Source organism: Anomaloglossus baeobatrachus, chromosome 2, assembly GCF_048569485.1.
Source record: "Anomaloglossus baeobatrachus isolate aAnoBae1 chromosome 2, aAnoBae1.hap1, whole genome shotgun sequence".
NCBI lineage: Eukaryota > Metazoa > Chordata > Amphibia > Anura > Aromobatidae > Anomaloglossus > Anomaloglossus baeobatrachus.
Genome location: NC_134354.1, coordinates 277130195 through 277144534, shown reverse-complemented (window position 1 = coordinate 277144534; position 14340 = coordinate 277130195). Strand labels below are relative to the sequence as shown.

At 45.4% G+C, this 14340-nt stretch overlaps 1 protein-coding gene across 1 annotated transcript in view; it reads left to right on the top strand.

Moving 5' to 3' along the window:
• KIF21B (kinesin family member 21B) overlaps nt 1–14340 on the top strand; it is a 411687-nt gene that overhangs the window by 169333 nt on the left and 228014 nt on the right. The window contains exons 16-19 of the mRNA XM_075335818.1: nt 919–1026; nt 1866–1934; nt 4924–5132; nt 8519–8663. Of these exons, the coding sequence (XP_075191933.1) occupies nt 919–1026; nt 1866–1934; nt 4924–5132; nt 8519–8663 (531 nt within the window). The remainder of the gene's footprint in view (nt 1–918; nt 1027–1865; nt 1935–4923; nt 5133–8518; nt 8664–14340) is intronic.

Below are 14340 nucleotides of genomic sequence, written 5' to 3'. Positions count from 1 at the left end.
TAATAAAACATCCCCCACACTTCATGATATCTTCATTGATCTGACAGCTGGGTTGCAGCACAGTTCAGCTATTGTGTGCTCAGATCTGCTATTCTTGCAGGAGAAAGCATGATCATGCTCTGAAGAGCCCCATGAAATATGGACTTTGAAAAATAGTAATGGATATTGGTCAAGTAGTAGGTTACAGTCACTTTATTAAAAAATATAAACAATCACGTAATATAAATTAATTCCCCTTGTTGAGATCTAATTGGCTCTGTGAGTAAGAACACAAGAGAATGGAGGGAGTGGCCTGCAGCACTGAGAGGAAGCAGTGTGCTGCTAAGAAATGTAGTTTTAGCACATAAGAATAGAATCATTCATTCAGCTTTTTGAAGCTCGATGCATAGAGGGGTAGAAGGAAATGAAAATAGAAGAAGGAAACTTTATTTGGAGCTTTTACAGTTTATTAACAGTAGTTATCCAGATACTGTGTTTTGTAAAAAATATTGCCATTTTGTGGAAAACCCTTTAAGGCATCAGTATGTAGTTGAGCTAAATCAAAATCCACTAAATTTTCAGGCGTGTTAATAACATTTCCTCCCAAATTTATTTCAATATATTGTATCTCATGAATGCAACCAATTTTAGGAAGTCAGTGAACCAATCAGCTGGTTCAGTGTCTTCTTTAGTATCTACTTCTTTGTTGGTCAGCCGCCATTAAGAAAAGACACTTCTGGGGGTTTCTGATAAGGACTGGTATTTCATTAGTCACTGCATAAGGGCGAAAGTTGCAGTATGTATACTTGTGGCAGCCTGCTTAGATTAGGTAATCACCCACTGAAAGAAGATGGATGAATGGTAACTGTGCAGCAGCTTAGGGTTGCTCAGTTTATGGATTTATTTCATATTTTGATGAAGAATCATCTTAATTTCTAGGCTGTACTTGTGAAACAGATGCGTGAGGAGCAACAGCGAAGAAAACTTGTGGAATCTAAGAGAAACAGAGAGATTTCTCAGCTGAAAAAGGAACAGCGCAGACAAGAGGTAGGATATGAAGATATTTGCAAAGTTTGTGCATTTGCAAAACACATAGACAATGTTCAATTTTTAAATAAAAAAACAGATTTAAGTTGTACATCCCAAGGGAAGTCTCCAATATCTGCCAGCTTTATGCAACAGTCTACAGACATAGCAATGGTTACCTTGACTCAAATATTATGTCACAAAAAAAGTGTAATTTGATACCTAACCATCAGTAAATGGCTTATTTAAGTATACCTTACCTTATTATTATGACAAGTTATTAGGTTGGCACATAGTGAGTCATGATAACCTTTGCGACATCTGTCACTCATAGTCTTCCATTAAACAAAAATATAAACCACGTCACAAACATTTTTTTTGGATGCCTCTGTATTGCACAACATAGTTGACTACATTATTACTAGAGTTAAGCGAGTACCTAACTATTCGTACTCACTATACTCATAACGAGTACTGTCTAATACTCACGTATTCTTTCCAAAAAGCAATACAAGTCAATGGGGTAAAAGTCACAATGTAACGAGTAACCTGAATTCCGCACTATTTGCTACTGCATTTAATAGTACGGCAGTCGGGTTACTCGTTACATTGTGACTTTTTCCCCATTGACTTGCATTGCACACGCTACTCGGACTGAATACACGAGTATTACACAGTACTCGTTATGAGTATAGTGAGTATGAATAGTTAGGTACTCGCTCAAAGCGTTAAAAATGTTTTGTTCTCCACTTATGTTCAATGTAGAGGAAAAACATTATCCTGACAAGTAGCATGCCTAAATTTTAAACATTTTTGAAGCAAAAAAAATAAAATCTGAATATTTCTGCTTAAAATGACAGCTCCAGATTAGAGCTCTAGAATCCCAGAAGCGACAACAAGAAATGGTGCTAAGGCGAAAGACACAGGAGGTCAGTAATATTCCTATAGGCATATATACGGTAGTATGCTCAAATAAAAATTCACCGACTTTGAACTTTTCATATTTTTCATATAATTAGCATTAAATCATAGTGAATTAAATGTAAGCATAAATGCTTAAAAGACACTTAAAAACCTTTTAGGATCTGCATCTCTGTGTGTAGATTCAAGATTCTGATCTACTGTATTAGTAAAAATTAGATGGGTTGTCTGGGACATTTTTTTAATAGAGAAGAAGTCTAAAGTGCAGAATCCTAACTGTGCAATCTGTTCACTGTTAGGATTCAGCAGTTTCTACACTACCAGCACTTATCACATCACTGTTCACGTATGATTTGCATACAGTACTTGCAATCATGTAGTGACCACTTTCTCTTCCTCTTCTCTTAATTCAAACCATGAAAAGAAGTGGAAGAGTAAGCAGTTGGCATTTGATGACATCACATGTATGCATGTCACATATGAGCAGTCACATGGCTATTTAATGCATCTGTTTTCCATAGACTTCAATGCTAAAAAAACAGATCCAGCGGAAATCAGTTTTTTAAAAATGGACAAAAAACGTGTCTGCACAACCTTTTTGCCAATGGATTGCTGCTGGATCCATTCTTACTGATGATTACTGGACATGTGAAAATATCCTATTAAGGGAGTACTCAACTGAGACTCCTAGTTTTCTATTTAGATCCTCATATCATACCTATTCTTTGTCAGGTATTGTGTATGCTCCTCTGGGGTGCTTTAAATTGGATTACCTTTATTATCTACCTTGGCTTTGTTCTATGTTTATTCCCTTTGATTAAACCTTTGATGCCCTTTGGTACTTGACACCTGTGTTTGAACCTGGTTTTCTCCTGTCTATTAGATAAAACTTTAGCATTGCACCTGTCTCTCTGGTTCTGTCAGTTTGACACCTTTTTACCTTCACTGGATAGTATCTAGTCTGTGAATGAAACCCAATGGCCTTTCTAGTGAAGGCCAGATCGTTGTAAGGCTGGTTTCAGACGTCCGTGTTTTAGGTACGTGTGACATCCTTTTTTAACACGGATGCCACACGTACCCATGAAATTCTATACTGGTACTTACACGGCCGTGTTTTCACACAAACTGTGTGACCTCTCATGACCCCGCACGCACACACGGAGACATGTCCGTTTTTTCTCCGGCAGCACGGATGTCACACGGATCTCACACTGATGTGATTCGTGTGACATCAGTGTGACACATACCGGAGAAAACACGGGTCTTTTTTAATAAAAAGATTTTCTATATTTACCTGTATCTGTAACGTCCGGGAGGTGGATTCACGGGGCAGTGCACCGGACTTCCCCAGAGAGGCAACCCGGAGCTAACCCCTATACGGGCCTAGATGCACGGTAGCCGGAACACTAGGGGTACGGGGTCTGAGTCCTTCAAAGGTCTGCACAGGGAAGGTCTATTAGTCCACAGGGAACCGTAGACAGGACAGAAGTCTGGAACCAGGTTCAGGTGCCGAGAAGAAACAGCAGACTGGGTCCGGATCCAGCGAGATTTGCAGGTTGAGGTTACCAGATGGAATCGGGGACGGTGACGGGATCAAGCTGACGGAAGATGGTGGGATCCACAGCAGACAGTCACTGAGACACTTCCTGGGGAATCAGCAATCTGGACCAGGTCAGGATGGCAGACGGGCACTGCGGAAGAGACAGTGTTATACGGGAGACAAGGCACAGAGAGACCTGAACACCTAGCTATGGAAACACGTTGAATAGGTGCCGCCCACCTGGAAAGGGAAGTCTTAAATACCCTGTACCTGTAACAGCCTTATCCTGTTCCCGGGATGCTGCCCCTTTAAGAAGAGGTGAGTGAGCGCGCCCGCGCCCTAATGATGCGCATGCGCGAGGCCCGAGTGCCAGAGACCAGTACAGGAAGCTGGGAGGAAGGTGGAGGGGATGCAGAGGAGCCAGGCACCGAGTCCTGGATCGCAGCATTGCGTCGGGAGCGGCGGACGGGAGGCATGGAGGACACACATGAGGAGTGAGCGGGGACGCTGCGGGCAGGAGGACCGGAGACCGGAGCGGTGAGTGACAGGTGGCGGCGCCGAGATCCGGGGAGTGTGACAGTATCCAGCGGTGCTGTCTCCGGCTCTGCTGTTTCCCGCTGCTTATCGCCACTCATTATACTCACTGAATATTCACTGCACTGAGCAGCTGGAAGCCGGAGCATCGCTGGGGACTTCAGTGCCAGGGACCGCATCGCTGGGTGAGTATACAGCAGAGTGTGTGTGTGTGTTTGTGTGTGTGTGTAGTGAGAGCCTGGAAGCCGGATCATCATGGGGACAGCATTGGGGACTCATCACAGTTCCTAATGAACTCTGATGAACCTGTGAAGCTGTAGCGCGGGTGTTGCGGGGGTGTAATCAAGATGTCATCAGAGTTCATTGGGAACTCCAATGACCTCCTGGATGTCACTGTGCTTGCAGAATACTCACCTGTCCCCGCGGTGCTGTCCTCGACAGTGCTGTACCCAGTGCTGTCCCCACGATGCTCCGGCTTCAAGGTCCTGAGTGCGGTGAATAATTGATGAATATTATGAGCGGCGGTCAGGAGCTATATGGAATATGGAAAATCTTTTAATTTCAATTTGTTTCTTGTGTCCTGATGAAGAAGACGGATATGTCTTTGAAACGCGTTGACCTGCAGAACTAAAGAAAAGGCTTTTAATACACATCCTTGGATACATGTGGTTTCTAGCGCAGCATTGAACCTGATTCTTTTTTTATCCTTATTATTAAAAAAAATATGTCAGTTCCTAAGATTCAGATTGTTAGATTGTAAGATTTTATATACTCACGCACTACACCCTAAAAAATATTCTCCACATGGTTTATAATGAATGCTATTTGTATCATGGGTGTATATACCTACAGTATATATATATATATATATATATATATATATATATTTTGCATACTTTCTAATTATTAACAATGTTTTCTAGGTATCCACTCTAAGGCGTCTTTCTAGGCCAGCTCAAGATCGTTCCGTTAGTCACATGTCGTCACTTCCAGACTCAGGAATAGAACTGTCAAGCACAGCGTCATCAGAACAAGATTGTAGTTCACGAACTGTATCCAGTATTGTACGGCAATGGAACCGCAAAACAACAGTAGAACCGGGGCCTCTAGCAAATTGGAGTCCTGCTGTAAGGTAACAGCACTAATATGATTGTTTTATATAAAGCTGGTAATGCAATTTTCAGTTGTAAAAGAAACTTGGATTTTACAGAGCTGTAATGTTTTCCCACACGTTTTAGAGCAGAGTGCAATGATGTAATGCAGTTAGTGGTTGAATGGTATTACAATCACAGAACACTTATGGACCTATACTTGTGTTAGCGACAGGCACAACGGGTCCAGCTCTGTCCTCTCCTCCATCCCCAGAAATAACTGGCTAATATTACTAAATGTTAAGTGGTGGTCTACGCACTTTTCAAAAAGATTGAAGTAAATTTACTGTTACGTGAGAATGTTGACGATAGTGCACCAGAATTCTGGCACAAATCATTGTAGACACATTAAAAAAATTAATTGTGCCAAAAAAAAACAAATATTGCCACCTTGCTGGAAAAATTGTAAATATGTATAGAAAAAGGACCTTGGCTTTGTCGAACTTTAACATGTATCAAATTTATTACTGCTGTGTGTCACTTATTAGTAACTAGACATTTTTATATATTATTTGTAGGTGGCAGAAAATAGGAAATAAGACTAACGTGACAAAGATGTGCAATATTCAACAAACAGCATACACAATTGGATAGGTTTGAGGCATCTTCTGACTGCTTCATTTTTGTAATTGTAGTTGTAATTCTGCCATATTGTTCTTACTATGTATCAAAGAGAAAAATGGCCAAAACACATCCATTTAATATGACATTTATTAATACTATTGTTTTAAAAATGATATTATCTGAAGAACTAGAGTCATTACACCAAATTTTTGTCTTTTTACAAAAGTGCAATCAATTTTATCAGGGGGCGTTGAAGTTTTCCGTGTGTCCATGTAATTTACAGTTGAATCATTATCTGTGAAATTGTCCATACAAAAATAATCTGTGTTTTTAAGCACTAAGTTATAATAAAATTGATTGCACTTTTGTAAAAAGACAAAAATTTGGTGTAATGACTCTAGTTCTTCGGATAATATCATGCATGCTTGAGTCTAACCTCATATGTATTTAAAATGTGGGTCTGGAAATTTCTGATGCTAATAATTGTTTTAAAAAATGCAGTGTGTTTTAAAAAGAAAGGATATGTTAAAAAAAACTGAATAAATAAATTAAAAAAATAAAATAAATAAATAAAAAAAAATATATATATATATATGTATTCATTTATTTGTTTGAAACAGTGGAGTTTTGTGGCAATAGAAAATTCATTCCTTTGGTTACATATTAGAAGTTGGAAGAAGCTGTTCACATTTCTTTATTTTATTGCTGTAACTAAGTCCAAATGAACCTTTCTATCAGTGAATTTATAGGTGTAAAATGTAAAAAGATGCATTTCATGTTTAAAGAGGTAGAGCCAAGCAAATCAAATCACAGCGGCTTAGCAAATCATAGTAACATTTGTGTAATATTACTGTGCAGTGATTGGTTACATGGCACACTGCAGATAGGTGAAAATCCAGCCTAATGCTTAAGGGGGTGTTACACGCAGCGATATAGATAGCGATATCGCTGGTGAAAGCACCCGCCCCCGTCCTTTGTGCGCCACGGGCAAATCGCTGCCCGTGGCGCACAATATCGTTCGGAGCCATCACATGTACTTACCTGCCTAGCGATGTCGCTGTTGCCGGCGAACCGCCTTCTTTCTAAGAGGGAGATTTGTGCGGCGTCACAGCAGCGTCACTAAGCGGCCGCCCAATAAAAGCGGAGGGGCAGAGATGAGCGGGATGTAACATCCCGCCCACCTCCTTCCTTCCGCATTGCCGGTGGCCGCAGGTAAGCTGTACTTCGTCGTTCCCGAGGTGCCACACGTAGCGATGTGTGCTGCCTCGGGAACGACGAACAACCTGCGAGCTCAACAATCAACGATTTTTTGAAAAGGAATGACGTGTCAACAATGGACGATAAGGTGAGTATTTTCCATTGTTAACGGTCGCTCCTTGCTGTGACATGCAACGACGTTGCTAACGATGCAGGATGTGCGTCACGGAATCCGTGACCCTGGCGATATATCGTTAGATACGTCGTTGCGTGTAACGGGGCCTTTACTGTTTTTTAAATGGATCTTGTTATTTCTGAAAACTCTTTGGGCCCGATTCATCAAGACTGGTATTGGTCACGCCGGTCTTGGTGAGGGGGCATACTGGAGTCAAATGATCCAGATTTATAGATCTGGAGCATCTGACAAGTGGCGTACACCTCTGTGTGATACACCACAAATCTCACTCCAGTTCGGTACTGGTGTGAGATTTCTGGCATACTGAAGGCCACAGCTTGTCATGAATTCTACGAACTCTGAGATCACGCTCTCGTCACACCCCAGCTGCACCCGTTTTGTTGCAGCTGGGAGCAACTAGTGTGAAAACGACAACAATCATAGCATTTAGGCGGGCTTTGCACGTTGCGACATCGCAAGCCGATGCTGTGATCTTGCACGCGATAGTCCCCGCCCCCGTCGCAGCTGCGATATCCTTGTGATAGCTGCCATAGCGAACATTATCGCTACGGCAGCTTCATATGGACTCACCTGTCCTGGGACGTCGCTCTGGCCGGCGACCCGCCTCCTTATTAAGGGGGCGGGTCGTGCGGTGTCACAGCGACGTCACACGGCAGGCGGCCAATAGGAGCGGAGGGGCGGAGTTGAGCGGGATGTAAACATTCCGCCCACCTCCTTCCTTCCGCATATCCTACGGAAGTCGCGGTGACGCCGGTAGGAGATGTTCCTCGCTCCTGCGACTTCACACACAGCGATGTGTGCTGCCGCAGTAGCGAGGAACAACATCGGACCATCGCGTCAGCGTAATTATGGATTACGCCGACGCGGCACCGATGATACGATTACGATGCTTTTGCGCTCGTTAATCGTATCATCGAACCTTTACACACTACGATGTCGCATGCGATGCCGGAAGTACGTCATTTTCAATTTGACCCCACCGACATCGCACCTGCGATGTCATAGTGTGCAAAGCCCGCCTTAGACTCCGACTTGTGCCTAAATTTTGTGACTTTTCAAAGCTTTTACACCAGAATTCTGTTATTTGATGAATCTTTGAAGCTTCAATGAATCGGGCACTGTGTACAGACATAGGATTAATCTGTAGGTAAATAAACGTATTTCCTTACGGAAGCCATCGACTGTCAGTCATGGGGATCATAATGTGAACGGCAAAATCTGAAGGCTTATGGGAGGAAAGAAGTTAATTTTCTCCCAGTAGCCACACTTTCAGAAAGGTGGCCAGGCAGCGTTGCAATGCTGTTTACCTGCAGAGTAACCCTATATCTGCAGGTATATAACATTTTGGAATATGACAGGTCCTCTTCAGCTATTAATAAACCCTCATAATATTCTGTTCTCAATTTACAGCAGGAGAAAAGCTGGCAGACCACGTCTTCCTTTGAGCAAGGCTGCACATATGAAATGGCAAACTTTGGAAAAGAGAGTTCATGAAGTTGTTTTACATAGACTGACTCTATTAAATTTAGAGAATGATATGGAAAGGTTGCTGCGAGTAAGTAGAATAAACCTGACAATTTTACAGCTTATCTTTTGCTTTGCTATACTTTTAATGCTTGTAATGCATAATTGATATAAACATATTTAATACAGCACCACTCCACAGATTTTTTTTCTATTTCACGCATCGAATGGTATCGTTAATATATGTTCCCTGCCTGCAATAGAATGCTTATGCAAGAACAGAGAAGCAGGGGCTTACCGTGTCTGTAATCCTGTGTCATCAAAGGTTAATAGAGTCCAGAGATAGAATAATGGTCTAGCTGCAGACAGGTCCGGCCTTCGCCTGAATGGTGCCCTGTGCGACACTGCCCTTTTGTGTCCTCACCCTACTGATTTTTTACCCAGTTTCCCAGGAATCCATTTTTTATATCCCAAGCTTTTGATCTCATCAAATGAATTGTACAATAAACTTCTCCAAATTTGTGCTGGAGAATCTGCACAAATTTGGAGGAGTTCTTTCACCACATCTGAGCTCATTCTTATAGGGGTCTTCTGATCTTGTACATTTAGGCTGTACATGGTACATGTGGATCTCACTATCGGATTCACATGTATCTGGAGAATGAGGCACTGCCGCTCTTTGTTTAGAGATGGTATAAATTCCTATACACCTCAATGTTAGTTCTGCCATCTCTTGACTGAGAGCAGTGCAGGTCGTGGCCCCATTGGTGGGATCAGCATCTACTACACAAATCCTGTGGATACGTCATAAATGTATAGGTTAGAACAAAAGACAATGCACAATATAGCTGGTGGCCAGCGCTCTGTGAAAAAGGGCAAAATACAGATGTTAAGGGGATTGTACAAAATTAGAAAAATTCTCTACTTTCTGCATAAGGAAGTATCGGGTTATATGTGTCGCTGCCTCTCAGCTCCACTGACCTGAGCACACTGATGTGTAGTATCACATACACACCATGAGGACAGGGGGGGCAATGAGTATGTGTCTCAGCCTCTCAGCTCCAATGACCTGAACACACTGAGGTGTAGCAGTACATACACACCATGAGAATGGGGGGGGGGCTGTGTATGGTAGAGCTACGGCATATATACCATAATCCCTTTATTAACCAGTCTGGGCTCACACCAGTTGGCAATTCTGCAAATAATTTTGTTGGAAAATTTATACAACAAATCCACAGCGAATCATGTGACATTCTACAGAACGTCATAATACACACCTCAGCTGCTGCAGAAATTCATCATACACAACCCAACTGCTGAAGAACATCAAAATATGCACCTCAGCTGCTGCAGAATCTTATAATACACAGCTCAGCTGCTTCAGAAGCTCATCATACACAACCCAGCTACTGCAGAATATCATACACACCTCAGCTGCTGCAGAACCTCATCATACACACCTCAGCTACTGTAGAACCTCATCTTACACACCTCAGCTGCTGTAGAACCTCATCATACACATCTCAGCTGCTGCAGAACCTCATCATACACACCTCAGCTGCTGCAGAACCTCATAATACACACTTCAGCTATTGTACAAGCTCATCATTCAAACCTCAGCTGCTGTAGAACCTTATAATACACTAGAAGGTGGCCCGATTCTACGCATCGGGTATTCTAGAATTTACGTATTGTGTAGTTCATGTATGATTTTTGTTATATATATATATATATATATATATATATATATATATATATATATATATATATATATATAGATGTTGTTGTGTGTAGTTACCAAGTGTTTGTGTAGGGCGCTGTACATGTTCTGGGTGTTGTCTGGGTGTGATGGGGAGTGAGAGCGGTGTTGTTTGTGTGTTGCGTTGTTTGTGGAGCGCTGTGTGTCTGTAGCGTTGTGTGTGTGTTGCGCGGTTTGTGTGTGTGTGGTGTGTTTTGGGGGAGGTATGTTTTGTGCAATGTGTGTGTTGTGCGGTATGTGCGTATATTTGTGTGTGCAACGTTGTCTGTGTGTGGGTGTCTGTGCAGGGCAGTTGTTTGCGGTTCCCAGTGTGTGCGTGTGGTGTGTTGTGCAGTGCACGCGCGTGTGTGTGTTGGGGGGAGGTGTGCACTTCCCATCGTGCTCCATCCCCCATGCAGCGCACTCCCCATCATGCTCCATCCCCTATGCTGCGCACCCCCCATCGTGCTCCATCTCCCATCCTGCGCACTCCCAAACGTGCTCCATCCGCCATGCAGCGCACTCCCCATCGTGCTCCATCCCCCATGCTGCGCACTCCCAAACGTTCTCCATCCGCCATGCTGCGCACTCCCCATCGTGCTCCATCCCCCATGCTGCGCACTCCCAAACGTGCTCCATCCCCCATGATGCGCACTCCCAAACGTGCTCCATCCGCCATGCTGCGCACTCCCCATCGTGCTCCATCTCCCATGCTGTGCACTCCCAAACGTACTCCATCCGCCATGCTGCGCACTCCCAAACGTGCTCCATCCGCCATGCTGCGCACTCCCAAACGTGCTCCATCCGCCATACTCCGCACTCCCCATCATGCTCCATCCCCCATGCAGTGCACTCCCCATCGTGCTCCATCCCCTATGCTGCGCACCCCCATCGTGCTCCATCTCCCATGCTGCGCACTCCCAAACGTGCTCCATCCGCCATGCTGCGCCAGCATCAGCCTCTCTACCCGCAGCATCAGCCTCTCTGCCCGCAGCATCAGCCTCTCTCCCCGCAGCATCAGCCTCTCTGTCCCCAGCATCAGCCTCTCTGTCCCCAGCATCAGCCTCTCTGTCCCCAGCATCAGCCTCTCTGTCCCAAGCATCAGCCTCTCTGTCCCCAGCATCAGCCTCTCTGTCCCCAGCATCAGCCTCTCTGTCCCCAGCTTCAGCCTCTCTCCCCGCAGCATCAGCCTTTCTGTCCCCAGCATCAGCCTCTCTGTCCCCAGCATCAGCCTCTCTGTCCCCAGCATCAGCCTCTCTGTCCCCAGCATCAGCCTCTGTCCCCAGCATCAGCCTCTCTGTCCCCAGCATCAGCCTCTCTGTCCCCAGCATCAGCCTCTCTCATCCCAGCATCAGCCTCTCTGTCCCCAGCATCAGCCTCTCCATCCCAGCCTTCCCCAGGATCAGCCTCTCTCATCCCAGCATCAGCCTCTCTGTCCCCAGCATCAGCCTCTCTGTCCCCAGCATCAGCCTCTCTGTCCCCAGCATCAGCCTCTCTGTCCCCAGCATCAGCCTCTCTGTCCCCAGCATCAGCCTCTCTCATCCCAGCATCAGCCTCTCTCATCCCAGCATCAGCCTCTCTCATCCCAGCATCAGCCTCTCTGTCCCCAGCATCAGCCTCCCCATCCCAGCCTTCCCCAGGATCAGCCTCTCTCCTCCCAGCCTCCTCCAGCACGCCATGCTCCTCTGCCGACACTCACAGATCCGATCGCATACACTCACACACACCCGATCGCATACACTCACGTACACACACATTGACGATATTGCACATACGCGCTCATACTCGCAACATCCGGAGATACCACATGCTTCTGGCCATGTGATCCTCCGGCAGGTCCTGGAAGGTCACAACAGCACAGTATCGAGGCCGAGAAGCAAGCGATATCGCCGGATGCTGTGAGTGTGTGGATGCGATGTGTGTGTGAGGTGTGTGTGAGGTGTTTGTGAGAGTGAGTGTGATCTGATGTGTGTGTATGTGTGTGTGTGTGCTGTTATGTGTGTGCGTGTGGATCTTCCGCCGCTGCAGGACCTTGATGTGCTGGTAACTATGCTAGCAGGGTTACCAACGTATCCTGTCCCCCGCTCGCACGGGAGCCCACACCAGCATACGGCGGCAAGGCCAGCAATGCGAGGGTAAGTGTCGGCTGGGTTGGCGGCGTACGCTGATGTGGTCTCCCGTTGGGGGGGGGGAGTACAGTACTCACCTGGGAGTCATGGCTCCGTGACCGTGTCAGTTCGGGGAATGCGCGGGGGGGGGCAGGGCCAGAGCTAGCGTGCATTGCGTGAGGGGGGCGGGGCGTGGCGTGGCCGAGTTGCCAATGCCTGCAGGGTGCCGGGGCGAGAGGCCAATCTGTGGGGGGGGCGGAGCCTGGGTGAGCGGCTGGCCAATCCGTGTGGGGGCGCAGCCTGGGCGAGCGGCCAATCCGTGTGGGGGGGCGGGGCCATGGCGAGCCCAGCGGCCAATCAGCTTTGTGTCACCGTAAGGACACAATGTCACCGTAAGGACACAATTTTGGAGCATGACAGACAGACAGACAGACAGAATAAGGCAATTATATATATAGATACCTCAGCTGCTGTAGAACCTTATCATGCACACCTCAGCTGTTGTAGAACCTCATCATACACACCTCAGCTACTGTAGAACTTCATCATACACACGTCAGCTGCTGCAGAGCCTCATCATACACAACTCAGCTGCTGCTGAATGTTATAATACACACCTCAGCTGTTACAAAACCTCGTCATGCACAACCCAGCTGCTGCTGAACCTCATAATACACACCTCAGCTGCTGACAATGCATTACTTTAATAGAAAGGCTTTCATGACTACACTAAACGGCTACATGTGATGTGCAGACAGCAGTGACGCCATGCAAGGTATGAAGCCCCAATGTTTATTTTCCTAGAAGATCAGGAACCTGACAGCGGACTCTATCCATGACCCCCGGGTGGAAGGAATCAGACACCGGTATCATTATTGCATTAATGTATGTTTTACTCTGATTCTGCCACGTTTCAGATAACACATACATGTAACACACCTCAGCTGCTGCAAAAATTCATCATACACAACCCAACTGCTGAATAACCTCAAAATACATCAAAATGCTTGAGAATCTCATAATACACAACCCAGCTACAGCAGAACATCATCATACACACCTCAGCTGCTACAGAACCTCATCATACACACCTCAGCTGCTGCAGAACCTTATAATACACACCTCAGCTACTGTAGAACCTCATCATACACACCTCAGCTGCTGTAGAACCTCATCATACACACCTCATCTGCCGTAGAACCTCATCATACACACCTCAGTTGCTGCAGAACCTTATAATACACACCTCAGCTGCTGTAGAACCTTATCATACACACCTCAGCTGCTGTAGAACCTCATCATACATACCTCAACTACTGTAGAACCTCATCATACACACCTCAGCTGCTGCAGAGCCTCATCATACACAATCCAGCTGCTGCAGAGCCTCATCATACACAACCCAGCTGCTGCTGAATGTTATAATACACACCTCAGCTGTTACAAAACCTCAACATACACAACCCAGCTGCTGCTGAACCTCATAATACACACCTCAGCTGCTGAGAATGCATTACTTTAATAGAAAGGCTTTCATGACTATACTAAACCATTGCATGTGCAGTACAGACAGCAGTGACGCCATGTAAAGTATGAAGCCCCAATGTTTATTTTGCTAGAAGATCAGGAATGTGACAGCGGACTCTATTCCACAACCCCCGGGTGGAAGGAATCAGACACCGGTTCCATTATTGCAGTCATGTATGTTTTACTCTGATTCTGCCACGTTTCAGATAAAACATACATGTAATATCTGTCCGGGCATGATGAAACCAGGATTACAAGCCCAGGAGGACGGTCCCCCCTGCTCTGCTTTCCTAGACTGACAGGTGTCGCCCCTGTGTTTGATATTCTGCACATTAACTGGCCGAGTCCCCAATGGGAGTAATATAAGCTGTTAGGATTTCACTAGCCAATTT